At 46.9% G+C, this 19,234-nt stretch overlaps 1 protein-coding gene across 1 annotated transcript in view; it reads right to left on the bottom strand.

Annotated features, from left to right (window-relative positions):
• Nucleotides 1–4,600: 4,600 nt before the first annotated feature.
• Nucleotides 4,601–19,234, bottom strand: part of LOC109324310 (ATP-binding cassette sub-family G member 2-like) — a 29,280-nt gene continuing 14,646 nt past the window's right edge. The window contains exons 8-16 of the mRNA XM_019556303.1: nucleotides 17,079–17,204; nucleotides 12,813–13,078; nucleotides 11,531–11,613; nucleotides 11,023–11,112; nucleotides 9,947–10,071; nucleotides 8,959–9,113; nucleotides 7,993–8,082; nucleotides 7,054–7,172; nucleotides 4,601–5,174 (exon numbers count right to left, since the gene is read on the bottom strand). Coding sequence (XP_019411848.1) covers nucleotides 5,027–5,174; nucleotides 7,054–7,172; nucleotides 7,993–8,082; nucleotides 8,959–9,113; nucleotides 9,947–10,071; nucleotides 11,023–11,112; nucleotides 11,531–11,613; nucleotides 12,813–13,078; nucleotides 17,079–17,204 — 1,202 coding nt within the window. The 3' untranslated portion in view covers nucleotides 4,601–5,026. The remainder of the gene's footprint in view (nucleotides 5,175–7,053; nucleotides 7,173–7,992; nucleotides 8,083–8,958; nucleotides 9,114–9,946; nucleotides 10,072–11,022; nucleotides 11,113–11,530; nucleotides 11,614–12,812; nucleotides 13,079–17,078; nucleotides 17,205–19,234) is intronic.

Genomic DNA, 19,234 nt, shown 5'->3' on the forward strand with positions numbered 1-19,234 from the left:
CCACTCGCCCCGCCCATCTGCTGCAGAGCGGGCCAGAGACGCGGCGAATCCCCTGGGGGCGCGCGCGAAGCAGCGAGCTGTCACGGGTACTGGCGACCAGTCCGGCGAGGGGGCGGGGCCGGACCCCCGCGGACCAATCCGGGGAGGGGGCGGGGCCTTCTCCTCCCCGGAAACTCACCACAGTAGGAGGCCGGCAGTGGAACTTGGTTCAAAAGAGGAACTAGACAGTTTTATGGCGGACAGCTCCCCCAGGGCTATTAAACATCGCACTCAGAGATACCAGTTCAGGCTTGGGACATCTTTAAACCGACGTGGGAGGACATGGCCAGCTCTCAGGCGGCTGCTGCAGTATGCGCTAGGACAGCACGTGGCCACCAGGTGGCAGGGAAGCCAGATTGCATTGAACAGCTCGACCAAGATGAAATGGTCTATGGGAGTGGGTATGTGACCTGTACCTCAGTATAATTTGCACCCCGTTATAATGAGTCACTTTCATGGGTAAGGCTGTATGCCCAGTGTCTGCTTCACTTTTACACCAGTATGAAACTGGAGCTAGGCCTGTTGAAAGCCTCTGGGTTAGTGTCATTAGGGAGAGCAACAAGGGTGGTGTCATGGTGGGGGTCTGCTATAGACCATCAGACAAGGAGGATAAGGTGGATGAGGTTTTCTTCAAACAGCTAGCAGAAGTTTCCCAGTCATAGGCCCTGGTTCTCAGGTGAGGGACTTCAAAATCACCCTGTAATCTGGCAAGGCAATACAGCAGTGGACAGGCAGCCCAGGAAGTTTTTGGAGAGAGATGGGGACAACTTCCAGGTGCAAGTGTTGGAGAGGCCAACGGGGGGCTGTGCTCTTCTTGATCTGCTCATGAACACGAAAGAATTGGTGGGGAATGTAGTGGATGGCAACTAGGGCAGCAGCAATCATGAGAGAAAGATGATGAGATGACTGGCTCTGTGGATGCAGGGAGAGCAGTGGATGTGGCATACCTTGACTTCCTCAAGGCTTTTGAGATGGTCTCCCACAACATTTTTACAAGGAAGCTACAGAAGGCACCCCATGTGTCCTGCCACAATAATTAAAACTAAAGTTTAAATGTGTATGTTTTGTAAAAGAAACATAAGAGATGAACATCAACAGACATAGCAATAGGAATTAGTATGAGATGGGGTGGGAAGGGGGTACTCAAGCATAAATACAGGGCCTGCGAGACCTGTCTCTCATTGTGACTGTTGGGAGAATAAATAGCATACTGTGTTGCTACCAAAGGTGGTGGAAGGCCGGGGCTAGCAGGGCTTAGCCCCTAAAATTTTCACAGCGGCTGGCAACAGCAGCAGCACCACAGTGCTGCTGCCTCAGTGTCCAGTGCCACTCAGCATGCAACCACACATACAGCACCAGTGCGAGCACCAGTGCGTGCTGGCCCTGCCACAGCCCTGTGGGAGGGAAGAGCGGGGGTCAGGCAGGGCTCAGTCCCCCCAAATAATATTTTCCCCCACTGCTTATGGGCTCTACCTGTCACGGGCAAGATTCACTTAGTTGGGCTGATCATTAATCAGAACAACTGGTTTAATATCTGAGGACAATCTGAGCTTTTGCCACTAGATTTGAGTTAATTTTTTTCTGTTGCCTCTGGAAGACTCCTTACTAGCATTGGCCTTTCAGAACACATCAATCCCAGCAGTCTATATATCAAAAGTGACAGCAGCAAGATACCACCCAAGGAAACACTCCACACACTCATCTATGTATTACTGTACAGGAACTACTGCAAAATATCAACTTACACAAGCATAGAATTACATTCATTTATTGTTAAATAACGAAAACATTTCCCACTCTTATATTTTAAGCTCTACAACATACTCTGAGCCCCTTAGGACTGCAAGCCTACATTGTCAGAAGCATTGCAGTAATGGACTATTAGTCTGTAACTGGTCATCAGCACCTAACTGATCTTCTATATTGGGGGTTGGTGAGTCCTATGCAAATGTTCTTTACTTTGTGATAGTGAGAACTGATTTTGCTGTGGGTAAAGGCTCTGATGTTCTAATGCCACTAGAAGTGCAATCTCTGTTGTGCCAAATTTGCAAAGCAAGAAAATTCCAAATGTGTTTTTAAATCTCAGGTTCTGAAGTATCTCACAAAACAAGAATGTGTCCTGGCTCCACACTGATTCAGCAGGCATAATTCAAAGCCCAGGATGCCAGCACAGAAAATAGCTGTTACTTAGGAGTGATGGCCTTTAATGGGCACAGCTAGCTGAGTGCTCATATGTGGTTTGCGGTGCCACAGACCCATTTGCTGCACTGGTCCTGGTATCAAAAAAACCCACACCAGAAAATAGCAGGTTGGTGCATGTGGTAGCAGCAAGCATTATGGAAAACTGGACCTGGCTGGCCATAGCCATGCTCTGGCTGCTGGCCAGGCTGCATGTGCCCCAATCACTACTGCTGGACCTCCGGGAGACCCCAAACCCCAGGTAAGGCTGCTGGGACCAGGCCAAGTGCTGGCCCCAGTCTCCCCTAACCCACCTGGGGCAACTTGCTGCATGCCACAGCACGCATGCAGGGGCATTTCCCAGGGACAGTCAGCAGCAGCACAAATACCTGCTGCTATTTGTCACTGGGGAATGTATGTTCCTGCTTGTGGGGACACGCCCTATAAGGATTATTTGCCTGTCACATGCAATCAGCTAATGCAGCAGTTTACAAAATGAAACTTGTTTCACATTGATTCATCAGCTTAATTAATTTTCCTGAGAGAGTTCAGATACTGACCACAGAATAATGAACAGGATCCGAGTTTTCTGTTTCCCACAGGAAAAACATGGATTTTCCTTTTTAAAGGAGAAAAGCATGTATTTTCCCCTTTGAAGCAGGCCCCTTTTGCAAACAGCTCTCTGCAAGATGGATAGGTCTGGCCTACAAGAGCTACTAGCAAAAGGGCAGGAAACCCTAAGCGCTGTCCAGAGGGAGGCAGGGGTGGAGCCTGAGAACCTGAGTCAGCCTGGGCTGGCTCAGACTCAGTGTCCCTCCTGCGGCCTTTGGGGTAAGTAAGGCTTTTGGGGGCTGGGACCTAGGGGCAGGGGGTAGCTGTGGGCCCCCTCTGGCAGGGCTGGGGAAGGTCCTGTGGGTTGGGTGAGGATCATGCTGCTGGGAGGCCTAGGGCCTGCTGGGAAAGCCAGCAGGACAGAGATGCGTGGGTGGTGATCACACTGCCCCGCACTGGGGGCCAAGGCCAGGATGGGGGCAGGCTGCCTTGTCCCCTACCATGATGGCCCATCCTGCCATGGTTTGTCCCCACTCAGCTTGGGCTGGGGATGAGGGCACTGCCCAGCTGGAATGGTGGTGGTGGCTCATGTGGGAGGGAAGGTTTGCCCTTGGGGCAGGGCTGGGAGTGCTGCCCGGGGCTGGGGCCAGGGTGCTGGGGAAAGCATTGGCTATCCCTTGCTCCCACAACAGCTGCCTACCATGTAGCCATGCCACATCCCACCGGCCTGCAGCAGGAAGCTGCTGGCGACCCTGCCAGGGCTAGCACTGGAAGTGCAGCTGCAGGCACACTGCACAGCAGGGCACAGGGAGGGAAGAAGTGGTGCAGCCAGCCCACATGCAATCCTGCTCAGCCCAGCTCCTGCCAGCCTCGCCAGACTGCGACCCCTGTGTGCCCAGCTGCCAGATGGGATGGGACCTGCTGGCGGGAGCCACAGCCACACAGGCAGCTGTTGCACTGCAACCTAGCCCTGTGCCCACATCAGCCCCAGGATATGTGGCCTCAGCCTAGGGGGAGGCTCCTGGTCCCAGAAACCACTCAGTGGGGAGTGTAATGGGCCAGAGTGGGAGGGGTGAAGGTGGCAGCAGGGGGCACAGCGATGGACAAGATGGGGATTGGGGTAGCTGTGGGGGTGGAAGATTATATATATATGTGGGGGTCGGGGACGCTCTGTATAGAAGCAACCACCAGAGCTGGACCTTGAGCTCTCCTTACCTGCCTACAGTAGCCTGTGCAAGGGGAGGCTGGCCTGGAAGGAAGGGGGCTTGCCCAGCTAGAAACAGGTCCAGCCCACTCCCTGAGCCCCAATCAAGGTCTTCCTAGAAAGTACATGGGGACAGGGACCACTGAGGTCTGGGCACAGGCACAGGAAGCAGGATAGCAGGAGCCAACTGTTCAGAGCCACAAAGCAGCAGGAAGGACAGCTGCAGTTACTCATGTCCTGGTGCGGGGAGGAAGCAAGTTGGGGGCAGATGGGGGCTGCAGGTCAGGGGTGAGGGGCACGGGCACAGGCAGGGGCAGGACACTGGCATATCAGTACTGCTCAGTGCCACAAAGCAATGGTGGGGACAGCTGCAGCTGGACCCATGTCCTGGTAAATGAAGAGAGCAGGGGGAGCTCCGATTTTCCATGATTAAAAAACCCAGTATCAAATGCCAATATAGATAGGTATTTAGAATTAATTTTATTATAATGATTGAGGCAGTGGTAGGCTTCCAAATGCTTTAAAATGGTAAATATATTAATAAAACATTATGTTCAGCAGATCCCTATATATAGATAGTGGCATTTCATTTTAAATGGATTTGGGTTTTTTTTAATCAGAGAATTTGGGGTTTTTGTTTTTAATCAAAGAATTTGTGATTTTTAAACAGAGAAAACCAGGATTCCTGATAATGAGTTACACAATATGCAGTATACAAAGTTATACATATGCAAGAGAACACATTATTTTAAATGCTCCTTAAAAAACCCAACAGAGCCAACAATTCAGCTACAGACAGTAATAAAAAAGAATATATACACATACACATACACGTCATGGGGATCAGCCTCAAGAAAAAAAAGTGGCCTTGGTTAGCACTTAAGGCCTGATCTGATGCTTGCTGAAGTCAATGGGAATCTTCTGATCTGATGCCCATTTAGGCCCATTGAAATCTTAATAAGCATCAGTGACTACAGGTTCAGATCCCTTAAACTGATATGCTTTGCAAGTCAAAGTCCTGAGGTAAGTGGTGGATCAAGGGAATAGGTGAAGCTAGGTAAACTTCTTCATAAACCGGAGTTTTGCATAGGCTATCAGGAGGAAGATGGAAGTCATGCAGACCAGAGCCACAATGTTTTCCCACATAGCCCAGTTAGTGGGTGCAATTCCTTGGCTACACAGGTATGTTTCACCATAACATCTGCCAGGAGACATGGGACAGAAGTTAACATTTAACAGTAATAGCTGATATGTTCTGCCGTAGCTCTTCAGGTGCTTGACAAAAGGAAACCAATCATGCACAGAGATTAGACAGCTTCTCCAAACAACAGTTCAGCAGAGTGGAGTGATTATCATTGGATCTTCCACTTCCCATTTTCCCTAGCCTCTAGATTGCCCTTACCAAGGTTTCATCATGTGTCATCCCAGTGCCACTTCCACCAACACATCAAAGATCAAAGAGACTCAGGCATGCAACATATTGTTTCAACTCTGATTTAGAGCCCATTCCTATATGTCTTATATGCTAAGATACCTTCTTTGTGCATGTGTAGATGAAATATGGGCCCTAAATTGAAGTGGTGGGTCTTTAAAAACATCACTTCAATTTAGGGCCCTTTAAGCCCCTGTGTCATGCACACACCCCAACTTACCTGCCTCTCCAGCAGCAGGGAGGAGAGGGCGAGCTGCCAGCGAGTGGAGCGGTCCCTGGGCTGTGGGGGGTGGCTTGGTGCTTCCCTCCGCAGCAGCAGCACCCCCTAGGTGGCACCTGCCTGCAGGCACCTGGCTCAGGCAGTCCCGAGGGGCACCGCAGCCGCGGAGGGAAGCACTAGGGCCACGCACAGCTCAGGCAGGCAGGCAGGCAGGCAGACTCCAGGGTGGGGAAGAAAGAAAAAAAGATCAGGCTCACCACTTTTCGTGGGCAGAGTCTGTCTTCCCAGGCTGCTGCCAGGCTGCCTGCAGGGCTTCCTGCAGAGCCCTTGGGCCACATGGAGCCCAGTGCTTCACTCCGTGTCTGTAGGGGCAGCAAATTAAAACCCCTCGGATTATGCCACCAAATTTCCTACAGTGGCTGTAATGAATGCACAATACGCTGTTGACATGTACAAACACCAACACCATTACAGCTACCAATCATCCAGTAGCTGATACAAGAAAATACGATGGCTGGAGCAGTTCTCATGGGCACAAGATCTCCAGTCATGACACTGGTCATTGTGGTTCATTGTTAACCATAGGAATTAAGTTCAGCAAGTGCAATTTTTTTCCTTTCTAATGGTATGTATAAAATGCAAAAGCATTTAGCTCGTTTTAAAGTGTCACGCACACAACCCCCTTGTTTCATCTATACATGGCCAATAGTCCTAAACCATCTCTGAGGGCTGGGCACTTTTCCACTTCTCAGATAAGCATGAGTATAAAACCTCCAAATGTTCTCTGGCTGCTGATACCTTACAGTGAGGGACTGGATCTCAACAGTATGTTAAACTGTCCTTTACAAAGACAAATCTTGGCCAAGATACCCAAAACTGATTTCAGAGAAGAGAAGTAGTTATTTTGTTCCTGCTGCACTATATTGGGGAGCTGTGATATCTCAGAATAAACTTCTAAAATCCAAGATGGTAGTTTATGCTATTTTCATAAAAATACTGGGTTACTGTGAGAAATCATAGAACTGCAGAACTTGAACTTGTAAGATCATTAAGTCCAGTCCCCTGCCATGGGCAGGAAGTTATTGGGTTCAGATAAGCTCAACAAGGTACCTATCCAGCCTCTTCTTGAACACCTCCAAGGATGGTGTCTGCACCACCTCTGCTGAAAGTGTTCCAGATTCTGGTGACCCTTACAGAAAAGAAATTATTCCTTGTATCTTATTTACCCTTTATAAGCTTATATCCATTGGTCCTTGTCCTCCCTTGAGATGCCTTCCAGAAGAGTTGCTCACCTAAATCTTGGTGTTCACCCCGATGTACTTGTAGGTGGCTATCAGTGCAGTAACTCCAAAGTAATGGTCATGGGAACTTTCCCCCAGACAATTCACTATTGTTTAAACGGGAGGCCCATGATGTGGTAAGACTTACATTTCTCCAAACTGCAAAATATCCAGAGAACAAGTAGGGGTATCTCCTATGGATGTCGTGATATTTGAGCTATTCTGACTGCAGAAGTACAGGTCTCTAAACTCATTTACTTGCAGGGCCTGAGGAGAAAGTCAGATACCAAAATGTAGTAAAACAATGCAACACCAGCCTGAGACACTGAGACTAAAATGTGAACAGTTTGGCAAAAAATGATGATCTTTATATTTGCTTTCTCTTTACTTTGGCTCACTCTATCAGACAAAGATGTACCATTTATTTCTCAGCTATGTTCACTGGTTTAAATCCATTATAAGTAGTGTCCAAAAGATATGAACCTAGATTTTCAAGAAGGAGTAATGGTTTTGCATGACAGATATGCAAACACCTTGAAGGGATCTTCGTATTAGAAAATGTTAAGCACCAACACTGTAAATATCAAGCCCCTTTCAGTGGTCCCAAGCTGAGTTCTTGAAAATTAAGAAACTCCAAATCTCTAATTGCTTTGAAGCTCTTTGTCATGGCTTTCTGAGAAGCTACTTGATAGTCTTCAAGAAAGAGTTTGGTGTCTCAGTCTAGTGGTCGGAAACATGGCCAGCAGCCGGAATGAGATTCTGGAGACCCATGCTCTGCCACAATGTACTGAATTGCCCTCTTACCCACAGTGAAGGTTTATCTAGGACCTGGATAGGGGAGTGGCCTATGGATGGTCCACAGTACAGGATAATTCCTCCCCTTGCTGGTACCAACATACTTATTTTGTGGTCCAGCAGAGCAGTTCATTCTCTGGGAATGGAACTATTTTTTAAACTCTTTTAAAATTAATTTTTTAAAAAAGAGAATCCTAATTAGTAACTTTCAAAAGAATTGTATATGTCTTCCTCCAGAAGTGACTCTATCGGGCATCTTATCCCTTAAAGAATAACATTATTTTCTACTCACTGTCAGGCCATATCGGGGTATGCTGAAGTACTTGAGCCAGTTCAGCCATCCCATCACAGATGGGAGGTTCACTAAAAGGCCAGAAAAGATCTGAAACAGAAAGAAATGGACTGTAATGGAGTGACACACTTATCACCTGCACACAAGAATGACGCTGTACCTGTACAACTAAAACAGCACATATCCCCTTCTCTCCCCAAGCACAGATGCAGTTATGCAGGTATAAATGCACTTTATACTGCCTATGCACTTTATTCCCATGCAGAAATAAGCTATGCTGATATAAGGCATCTTTAGACCAGTATAACTGCATCCATAATAGGTATTGTACTGGAGTAACAATTTTAAAGCAAACCTCACTTCTTTGTATATGAGTATGGACACACGGACAACTCACCATTGGGTAAAAGCAGGGGTAGATGGGGGAGGGGTGGTATAGTAGCATGGTAACAGCCCCCTTTGGCTGAGAGCCTTATGCACAGAGAGCTCTTTGAGCTCACCCACATCAGCAATACTCCTGCCAGAGCTTGCAGGTGCTGTGAGCTCTGAGCTCACTGGCTGGTCAATGTGGAGTCTGCACAGAGTTCCTGTTTCAAGCACCTCTGGAGCCCAGCACACCACTACTATTCATCCTTCTCCCATGCCCCACCCCGTCCCCCACACATACACTTAACAACAGGAGAAAAGAGGGGACAACAGCACTCAGCCCTGGACTCTGGAGATGTGTGAAAGTGCCACTGGTGTCAGAAGAGGGCTGAGGTGCGTGGGCAGAGCCATCTGCATACCCAACAATGAGTGGTGTTGTCAGCACTCAGGGAACGGGCACTGCAGAAAGCCTGCCTGCTCTAGGATTTGCTTTGGCCTAGTCTGCTAATCCTTGACTTCTCCTTGTACTAAATCCATCCAAAATCCTCCTTTAAATGGGTCCTCTCCCAGTACCAACAAAGCAGCATGCACAATACTTACAAGCATCAAGACAAAGCAAATTGTGATAAGCAGATTAGCAATGGCAACCACATCCATCCCAGCACTGATAGCCAGAGACATGGCTGTGGCTGTGTACGATACTAGCATCAGTGTCAGCATGAAGAAAAAGAACCGTCCTGCCACTGCCTGATAGCCTGTCAAAACAGCAAGACAGAGGGAGGTTCAGAGGATGCCTACGTCACAGAACCCAGAGATGCTCTCAGGTCCCTGCATAGGCCATGTGTCAGTGAGAGACAGGGTCCAGCATTGGTTGTAATGGAGTAGTAGGAGCTGAACAAAAGCTTCTCAACTGCTTTAAAAATGAAACTGTATCAGTTAAAAATGAAACTGTATCAGTTTATGAATGAGAAGACAATGTGCTGGCCCATAATGCTAGGGGACTGGACTCTCTGGCCCAGGAGGTCCTTTCTAGGCCTGTGTTCCTAAGGAAACGTGGGGCAGCCACAAGTTCAAAAGATAAGAAATGAGTGAGCAGTGTAATGCTAACTGCCCCTTGTCTTCCTGCTGGTGCTGCCATTTTCCTAGCACGCCACCAGCTAGATTTCACCCCACAAATCTGTCCTAATTATCTGACTTCTATGCTTGGAGGCCTGAGGCACTAAGATTCAGATCTTCTGCCATACATTAGGTGACAAAGTATGATCTTGCTCCACCTTGTTCAAATCACTGGAAACCTGTGAACACTCCTACTTTTGTAACAGTATCATCTTCACCCTCAGTCTAAGTCACAACAAGCAGGAGGATGTATCCATATTTTGTTGTAATTATGTTTCAGGGACTTGAGAAGAGACATATAGATGCCCAAGTCCATGAGTTTGCCTAATAGATGAAACATTTCTTTCTACCATGTGTTTCATGTAGATACACAAATAAACCATGGGTGACTCAGATCTAAAACATCAATTGGTCTTAGACAGAACAATGCTCAAAAACAATGACAGATTAAATGGCGATGTTGATGCTTTACCAATCATCCAGTAGCTGATACAGGAAAATATGATGGCTGGCACAGTTCTCATGGGCATAAGATCTCCAATCATCAAGGCAAGGAAGTATGCAGACACACGATAATACCCACTGGTGTACTGATGGCTGTGATGACAGGAACACTGGTCATTGAATGTGGTTCATTGTTAACCATAGGAATTAGGTTCAGCAAAGTGTCATTTTTTTTCTTTTCTAATAGTATGTATAAAATCAGGGTAATTAGAGTTTATTCCCAGCTCGGTGACTGGCTATCAAACACTAGGCACGTTTCTTATTCCCTCTGTGACTTGGTTTCCCCAAACTGTAAAACTGGGGTAAGGATGGTGGCCCTAATAGGGCTTTTATTAAAGCTTATAACATGCTTTGAGATCCACAAAGGAAAGAGTATAGAGGTGTAAAGCATTAGCAGTCTGGAAACACACCAGTAGTAAAGGAATACTTTCACCAAGTGAAATGATTGGTCTTGAAGACTATGCAGAGGAAAGGCTAAAGACACATTCTTACTGGAGTCAACAGCTTCCCCAACTGCCTCATAAAATTTGTTTTCAAAGGGCTGTGGTGACTGCCACTAGGTTGCCCACTCAGATACAACCCAGGTAGCAAATGAATCATTGCAGACCTTTGCCTTCTCACTCCACCTTGTAAAGTGGATTCGTTTCAGTAGTGGGATGCGTGGGTCACCACCAACCATAACTAGAGCACATGCTGACAGTCATTGAAAACAGGCCTAGAAGAGGCTGGTTTACACAATAATCTTAAACAAGCTCTTCTCTCTCCTGCGATCAGTTAGGATAGGCCCTGACTAAGTCCCCTTTGTACCAGAGCAGCAATGCAAATTTACTTTAATGCAATCACTAAAGGGGACAACAACTAGGGCTGAAATCTTGGAAAGTGACTGTATTGCTTCTGTGAAGCACTGGCACAGCAGCCCTGAAGACAAGTTGTGTCCCCTACTGCTTGAATACCTACAGCCTGGGCAAAAGCCTTGCCAGCATTCCTCATGCTGCCCGCCGCACACCTGGTGAAGACACTCTTGCAGAAAGGCTTTTGACTTACACAAACAATTTCTTGTCTCTGATAAACAGTTCAATTGCTGAAACACTGGAAAAGCACTGGTTTGTGGTTACAAAAAACAAGGATCCAATCCTGAAATGCAAATTACAAGTAAAAAAATAAGGCACAGACTAAAGTCTACAATCCCCTGCACCAGAAAACTCATGCAGCAGCCAGAGAGGTCACAGGCCTATTTGATAGGCATCCTCCTGTTAGGATAGGGCACATTTCCTTGACATAAGATGCATCACACATTTACCTGCTGGGTCTTAACTAGATAAAGCAATGTCTGCCTTTTATGTGATCTTTCATACTCTGATTGGAAATGTGTCTGACCTGAAGGACAGCTGCCCAGTCAGGAACTCCAGCAGTGCATACAACTGCTGGCTGCAATATGGCATTCCAAGTCCCGTCAGCCTTCATGGAGCAGAATGCAGCCCCAAGCCCTCCCCACTGCTGAACACAACAGCAACTGACCAGGAAATAAATGAGACCTGGTTTCCAGGGTTACCGATTCTGAATGCCACTTCGGTCCAGCTTTACTCCAAAAAAGATGGCACCCACTACCAAGGCTAGCACAAAGGTCACTGCGATCTGGAAGATGAAAGAATAAAAAGGGATCATTTATATAGATGAGCAGGGACAGGTAGCCAAAGACAGCACAAGCAGCACAAGGTACAGAGCCAAAGAAAGCATGCGTATCATGTGTCTTTAATGCTGTGAATGGGTTCCGAAATTCACAACTCACTTGGATGTTTTGAGATGGTATCTAAACACAAACAGAACCCTAGGCCAAATTCTCTATCTGTTGACCCATGTGCAAGCTTCAAAGGCACTGCCACATGTTGCGCCAAAGACCAGGTGAGACAGAAAGCAGCAATGTGCCCCCAAATACTAGCTATTCTTGAACAGAGCAGAGAGAGCTAATAGACAGCAGGACTGATGTAACCAGCACAGGTGGCCAGCTAGGGTGACAAATTGTAGGAGGCAGGCAAAAGCAGTGCTCTGGGTGAACAGGCAGTGGGCATGCTCGGTTGAGCCCAGGCTTATGCCTAGGGCAGCAAAAATCCTTGCATATCCCGAATCCATTGCACTACACCCAGGGTGGAATACAGGTTCCCCAGACATTCTTCCCTGTACTATTAATAGCCATTCCATGGAACTGAGGCTGGGATTTTCAAAGGCTCTGCACCAGTTAGGCATCCATTGAATTTAAATTCTCAACTCCTTTTGGCCTCTGGAAAATGCCAGGCCTGTGTTGACTGGGACTTGATAAATATCAGTAAACAGGAGGGAATATGCCATCTTTCAATTCTGTAGCACTGAACAAACTGAAGGTGTCCTTTCTGAAGACCGCTTAGTGAGCCATAAGAAATTCCATTGCCCAGGAATCCTGGCCTCAGGACTCCTCGGAGATCCCAGGGGTATTTTTGAAAGAAGAATCTTCTGTCTCGTCTCTGCTGGACGGGAATCCACATATTGCTCATTTGTTGAAGGTTAAATCCTGCCTTCTGTCACAGCCTTGAACAAGGGGCACTGTTTAATGTGTTTTACCCCAGCTGAAGCAATTCTACTTCAGAGGCACCCCAGTGAGCATCTGCATTCTTCTTACTTGGGTGGAGAGTTGTTATTGGTTACCAGCCACTCAGTCCACCAGACAGTCCAGCTAGACCTGTGGTTTCATATCAGTCACCAAATCAGGTAGCAATGATTTCTGGCCCTCAGCAGAAGCAAACCAGTGACCTGGAGATCCCACAGTAAGAAGCCCTATGCTTTTAGTGCCAGTTTCTTACCTGTGCAACAGATGCCTGAGGATTCCTGATGAGATTCTTCAGGGAACGCTTGGAGACCCAACACAGCTGGGTGAAGAATCCATTTGCATACGTGATCTGGTTCACTCGCCTCGATTTCCTCTTCTTATTCCCCAGGCTAAGCTTCATTTTCTCCAGCGTATCCCTCATGTTGCAGTACAGGCTGGAGTTCAGATATTCCTGGTGCAGTGTGTTCACCACATTCCTGTCCACATTCTCTTCTGCTACTTCATTTTCACCATTTATCCCTGAAGGAATGCATCCAAGACAGGGCAAGTTATGGGCTGTCCAGTTAGCCCTAATAAACAAGGCATCACCGGATGTTACCAAACCCTGAGTTGGCCAAGGCCATGAGGGTACAAACTATGTGAGGTGAAATAATTACAGGATAGTTAAATTTGGGGATCAAAATACCTAACTTTAATAATTAGGAAAAAACATTATAATGGGACTAAAGAAGAAAGAACATAACAGACAGGTTTAAAACACCTTGGCTAAGTACAGATAGTCAAAAAGCCCAAGACTGAATTGATTCAATCTTCGTAGAGTTAGTTTAAGCTGTGTGGATTGAACCAATAAGGAAGTGAACAGACATTCACTTTTGATTCTGGAAAGGCAGCCAGATGCAAAGGGGCTTGTGGGGTAGATGCAAAAATTCTGGGATGACTGAGAATTAACTTGGAGCTGGAGGGAATTTGGGACGGAAGTTCAATTAACCGATTTACCCCAAATCAGTTAAGTCTGATACCACATCCAGCCAGGTTTATCTTAAACTGGTTTTGGCCAATTTTGAAGCAGTTTATGTACACTGAACTTCTGTTGCGTTACAGATCTGAACCAGTTTCTGATCACTTATTCCAATTTATGTCCCTAGCCCTTGTCTCTTAACACTTTAATTTCACCCTTGGTTAGAGCTTACTTTACAGTCTACAGCTGGTTCCAGTGGTACACAGGAATTTTCATTGTCTCTCCAATGAATTCATTGTCTTTAGAGGTTTCAGCTTCACTGTTACCCTCTGCAGGTTATGTCTGTTTTAATGTTGCAGGCTTTTTCATTGCAGTCCCCATGTGATAAATTCTTTTTGTTTTTATTTTATAAGTAGGCTTTTGTGGATTTAAGCAGACTGCAGGCTGGTAGGCACTTAACATACACAGTTGCAGACACTCACAGGTACACGTGTATTCCAGCTCACTAGTTTATATACCCCCACTCCTCAGCTTTTAGAAAGAGATGGCATTCTTAGGAAAGGAGTTTTTCCTAGAGCCATCTGGAGGGCAGAGTGCAACTAGTCAGGCTACATCCAGCCCCTCTGCAATCCAACCATTAACCTTTCCCTGCCAGATCAAAACCCATCTAAAGAAACACTTTCAACATATAATATCCAAACAATATAACCACATAGGCCGCTTGCAGATGTAGAAAAAAAATAAAAACAGGGCTTTATTTTAAACTCGGCACACTCCTGTGCATGCCCAGAAGAGGCAGTGTGTTAGTTGCAGCCAGCTTCTGCTTTCTTAATGCCTGTAGAGAATGGGTGCTTTAGTGAGGCTTTTTGGCACCTTTATCTAATAGCTGATTGAATCAACTTTAGTTAAAAGTGCCAAAAAGCCCTGCTGAAACGCCTGATATATCCAAATGTGGTGGAGCTGGGCCAAAGCAATGTGTTGCTGCTTCTGGCAGAGTGCATTTTCCCCCCTACTTGTGTCAGTGCCCTCAGTGGTCACACTGGATTTGTCATACTGCAAGTAAAGGTATATTCTTAAACCTGAGGACATGGACAGATAAAACCTTCACACCCGGGTATAAGCATTACATCAGCATAAGCTGATATATCTTTACCATGTCTTCTATCAGTGTAAAAACTAACAGGAAGACTATACAAATTGCTAAATCAAGGTAACTTCACCTCATCCAGTGAAGAATTATTCTTGAAAGACTCAGCTTGACTGGAGAAAGCTGCACTGCCCTAGGTTTTAGCTGTGTGCATCCATCCCAGGGTAGGTGTGTGTCTGTCCACCCCCTATATAGAAGACAAGGTAACTTGGATGTTTAACTTAAGTTAGCAGCCCAGGTTCAAGCCTAAAGAAGACCCTTAGACTGAGCTCAAGCAGGCAGCCTAAGTTAAAAAACAAGTTACACTGTCTTTCCTGCAATTCTAACATAGGTTAGTTAACCTAAGTTAAGAACTCCCCATGTCCCCCCTTTTTGTAGTACAGACATACTGACTGTGGCAATGAAATCTCACCAATGCAATTCTAGGCCACAAAAAACTCTTGACATGTTTGGCTGAACTGGCTTTGGGATCAATAGATTTTGCTCCAGGTTCCATGGCTAGGGACAGACACTACACATAAACCAGTTTAAGTGATCAGAAACTGGTTTAAACCTGTAACAGAACAGATGTTCAGTGCACATAAACCAGTTTGAAAATGGCTGAAACTGGTCTGAGATACATTCAGACTTAACTGATTTGGGTCAAACCAGTTTATGCAATGTCTGTGCCAGAGTCTTTGCTGGTTTAAGATAAATAAGACCCCCCCCAGCATCTTAGCATGCTCTCTGGGCTGGGTGGGGTCCACAGCAGGGCTTGCCTTTCCCCTCTGCTCCCTGGGCAGACCTCCAGTAGAGACTTGCAGGCACAATAGGGTCTGCTGGATTTCCCATGTCCCCCTTCCCGCCCTCACCACTCAGTGCTTATGCAGAGATCCTTTCCTCCTCTCTCCCACAGCACAGGCTGTAGCCAGTATGCTAGCTAATGCTGTGTACGGCAGATAGTACAGTGTCTACTTATGGCTTTTTGAAGGTAATCAACAGCTTAGATGGTAATGTCCCTGCATTCCTTCCTTTGGAAAAAAGCTGTTTAAGAAGAGCTTGTAATGAGCCAGGCTTTGTTTTCTGATGGGGTGATAAATTTTTGATAACAGAGCTGAGGGGGCCCCTCCCTAATCACAGCATCCTGCCCAGGCCTGGCCATGCCCCTCTCAGCTCAGCACTGTGGAAGGGAAGGAAGGGCTGCTCTAGCACCCCCCAGCTTCTAGCCTGAGCCACTGCAGGCACGTACCTGCATTTCTGGGATGTCTGTCTGGTTACAAAGCTGATTTAACCTAGCCAGGTTAGACTAACCTGCAAAGATTGAATCAATTCAGGCTCAGGCTTTTTGAATGCCTGTCCCTATCCCTAGAATACAGTCACAGGAAGGTTGGCTGGTCCTGCAAAGTGACTGCTCACACTAGCTAGTAGGAGTACATTAAAGACGGCGTGGCTTAAGCAAATTAAATAGTGTTTTATTTACATTTAGGCAGATCCCTGGAGGCATAGGGTTCAGGACAGTATTTTGTAATGCACAGAGAACAGGACTGGGAGTCAGCAGTCGTGGGTCCTGTTCATAAGTGTTTGTTTGGGGGCTCCATATTCTGATTTACGTCCATAGAAGCTCAGTTCTCTCTGTGTAGAATGTGTAACAAACAGCAAAGTCTCTAATGGACTCCAGCATTTTGGGGATTAAAATGCTGCCCTGGAAGAGGGCCTCTGCCAGTGTCATCTTGTGTGACCTTTAACAAATCACTTCACCTCTGTATAAGCCTCAGTTTCTCCTTCTATAAAACAGGGTTAATAATATATTCACATGATGGTCAATCATTACCCCTAGGTCCCTTTCAGCCATGGTACAGGTCAGATTGTCACCACCTCTTTAGCCTTCCCTTTAGAAGAGAAGGTTGAGATGGGACTTGATAGCAGTTTACCATTATATCAGAGGAGTGCAGCAGGAGCTTGGTGAACAACTGTTCACTAGGGCACCCCTGGGGAAGACCAGGAGCAATGGATACAAACTCCTGGAAGGCTGCTTCAGGCTTAATACTAGAAAAAACTCCTTCACAGTCAGGGTGTCCAGACTGTGGAATAAACGCCCTCCAGAGATGGTGCAGTCACCTACCCTAGAGATTTTCAAGAGGAGGTTGGATAGTCACATCGCTAGCGTGACTTGACCCCAGTTGTCTTCCTGCCTAGAGCCAGGGGGCTGGACCCAATGATCTGCAAGGTCCCTTCCAGCCCCTAACAATCTATGAATATCTAGTCACTTTTTAAAAGCATTTTAAGATTCTGTGAGAAGGTGCTGCAATTAAAAAAAACCCCCAACTACGCAGCCACTTACTGGGGAAAAAACAACAAAAATCAAAATTTATTATCATTTCTTAGAACTTCCCCTGTAGTTCAGCCAACAATTTATTTCTTGTTTCCAGTCTTACCTGTTTGGGTCTCTCCATGGTCTGTGATTCTGCAGTCACTTTTGCTTGCTGCCACAGCAGTGGAGTCACCATTAATCACATCAAGGAAGAAGTCAGCTGGATTGTTGAAGGGTTCACATTCATACCCTTTTACAACAGCAAGAAGAACATATATGCATTTTAGAGACAGTTTCTTAGGGAGGAGTGGTTAGAATAATACAGTGGCTCCTGATCTCATATTTAAGGCCCCCTTGGAAAATGCAAGCTCTTAGCTTTCACTTATTTTTTCCTTAATCAAAAAAACAACAGAGCAATCTTCAATTCTACTGCTGCAAAGAACCCAGAAAGATCACAGTAGGTCAGAATGGTCGTGATACAATGGATTTCTACTTGAAATCTGTTTACCTTGTGAATCACATGTAGGTGTTTGCACACTTAACAGCACTAACATTGCATTGCACCTTGCACCGTTAAAAGGATCTGAGACACCTTGGTTGAGAATTACTGGAAAAATACATTGCTTTTCCAGGATTCTTTTTTAACATGGACCTTTGACCACTTTACACACTTTAACCAGCAACAGCAATGCTTCTGGGAAGGAAAGTTAAGTCATTATTGTTCAGGTGGGAAAACTTAGGCACACACTTTAGTTCAAATCCAACATTTCCAAAAAAGTTTGTCCTGATTTGGGTGCTTAGCTCTGGGCATTTACTTTCAGAAATGCTCAGTACTCCTAGCTCTCATGGACTATAGCCAATGTTGTGAATGTAGCACCTCTAAAAATCAGCTTCAAGTGTCTGGGAGAGGGCACCCAGACATTCAAAAACCAGTGCGCACTTTAGGCCAAAGTCATGCAGGGCTGGACTGTCAGTGCCACTGATTCAGGCTTTGGCTGCTGCATACGCTTCATCCTCAGGTCACACATGGCAGCCAGCATGTGGACTGTACTGGACCACAAGGGATCGAGCTGTTTCCTGATGCCCTCCTTCAGCAGCCTCAACAGTATCTGCACGTCTGGTGACAGCGGCTTGCCCCAGTCAGGAACACTGATCTCCTGGAAGTTCTCCATTTGGCTCTGAAGTTTCCTCACAACAGGGATCATCTGGCTAAGGAGGACATTGGCGGCCTTGAGGAAGGGCTTGGGGACCACCAAGATGTGACAGATGGTATCCCACTCAGCTCTGTTAAGTGGGACACTGGCCCCAATCTTCCCAAGCAAGGCCATCTCATGGATGGCCTTCTGTTGCTCCACCAGCCTTTCAAACATCAGGTATGTGGAGTTTCACCAAGTCTCCACATCCTGCATGATTTTGTGCTGTGGGATGCTCAGCTCTGCCTGTTTGTCCCGTAGCATCTTGTCCCCCTTGATGCTCTGGTGGAAGTAGCCTGCCACCGTCCTGCATTTTGAAATGAGATTGATGGTGGTGCTGGCACCATCACTGGAAGCCTCTCCTCTTCCAAGGTGTCCCTGACAATGAAGTGGAACTTGTGTGCCACACAGTAGATGCCAACCAAGTTGGCATCATAGACCATCTTGACCATATTGGCCCTATTGTCAGTGACCATGAACCTGTGGGTGAGCTCACCCTACCCAATGAGCCACCCCTGTACCAAGCGGTTCATGGCCCCCATGATCTCCGTTGCCTTGTGAGACTCATCCATCACCTCAGCTTGAAGGAGAGCCTACTGACGGCCTGACCGGTCCCACCAGTGCCCAGTGAGAGAAAAGTAGGCATGATCTCCACCCTGGCTGGTCCAGATGTCCAAGGTGAAGTGTAAGATGGACTTGGAGCCTGCTCCATCCACTCCACATGCTACGCTGTCTGGGCACCAGAGCCAGGGGGCAGGCATCTGCCAGGCCCTGCTGCCCCCAGCCACCTTGGTCCCCTTTGGGACCTCCGGGTTGACATGGCCTTGTGGAGGGCTGCCTGGGTCCCTGCTGCCCTGGCCCGGATCAGCTGCCACCCGGTTCTGTTTGGAGGGGTCGTGGGCGACTCGGCCACACAGATGGCTGGTGAGCGGGGAGACTCTGAGACCTGTGGATCTGCCTTGCAGAGCTCCTCCCTAAAATACTCCCTGCATGCCTCATACAGGGAGGGCACCATCATCCTGCTGAAGGTGGTGCATGTGGGCACTTGGTAGGATGCAGCCACAAGCACCATGAACTGTCTGAATCC

The sequence above is a fragment of the Crocodylus porosus genome, unplaced genomic scaffold (assembly GCF_001723895.1).
Source record: "Crocodylus porosus isolate Cpor-Errol unplaced genomic scaffold, CroPor_comp1, whole genome shotgun sequence".
Taxonomy (NCBI): Eukaryota; Metazoa; Chordata; order Crocodylia; family Crocodylidae; genus Crocodylus; species Crocodylus porosus.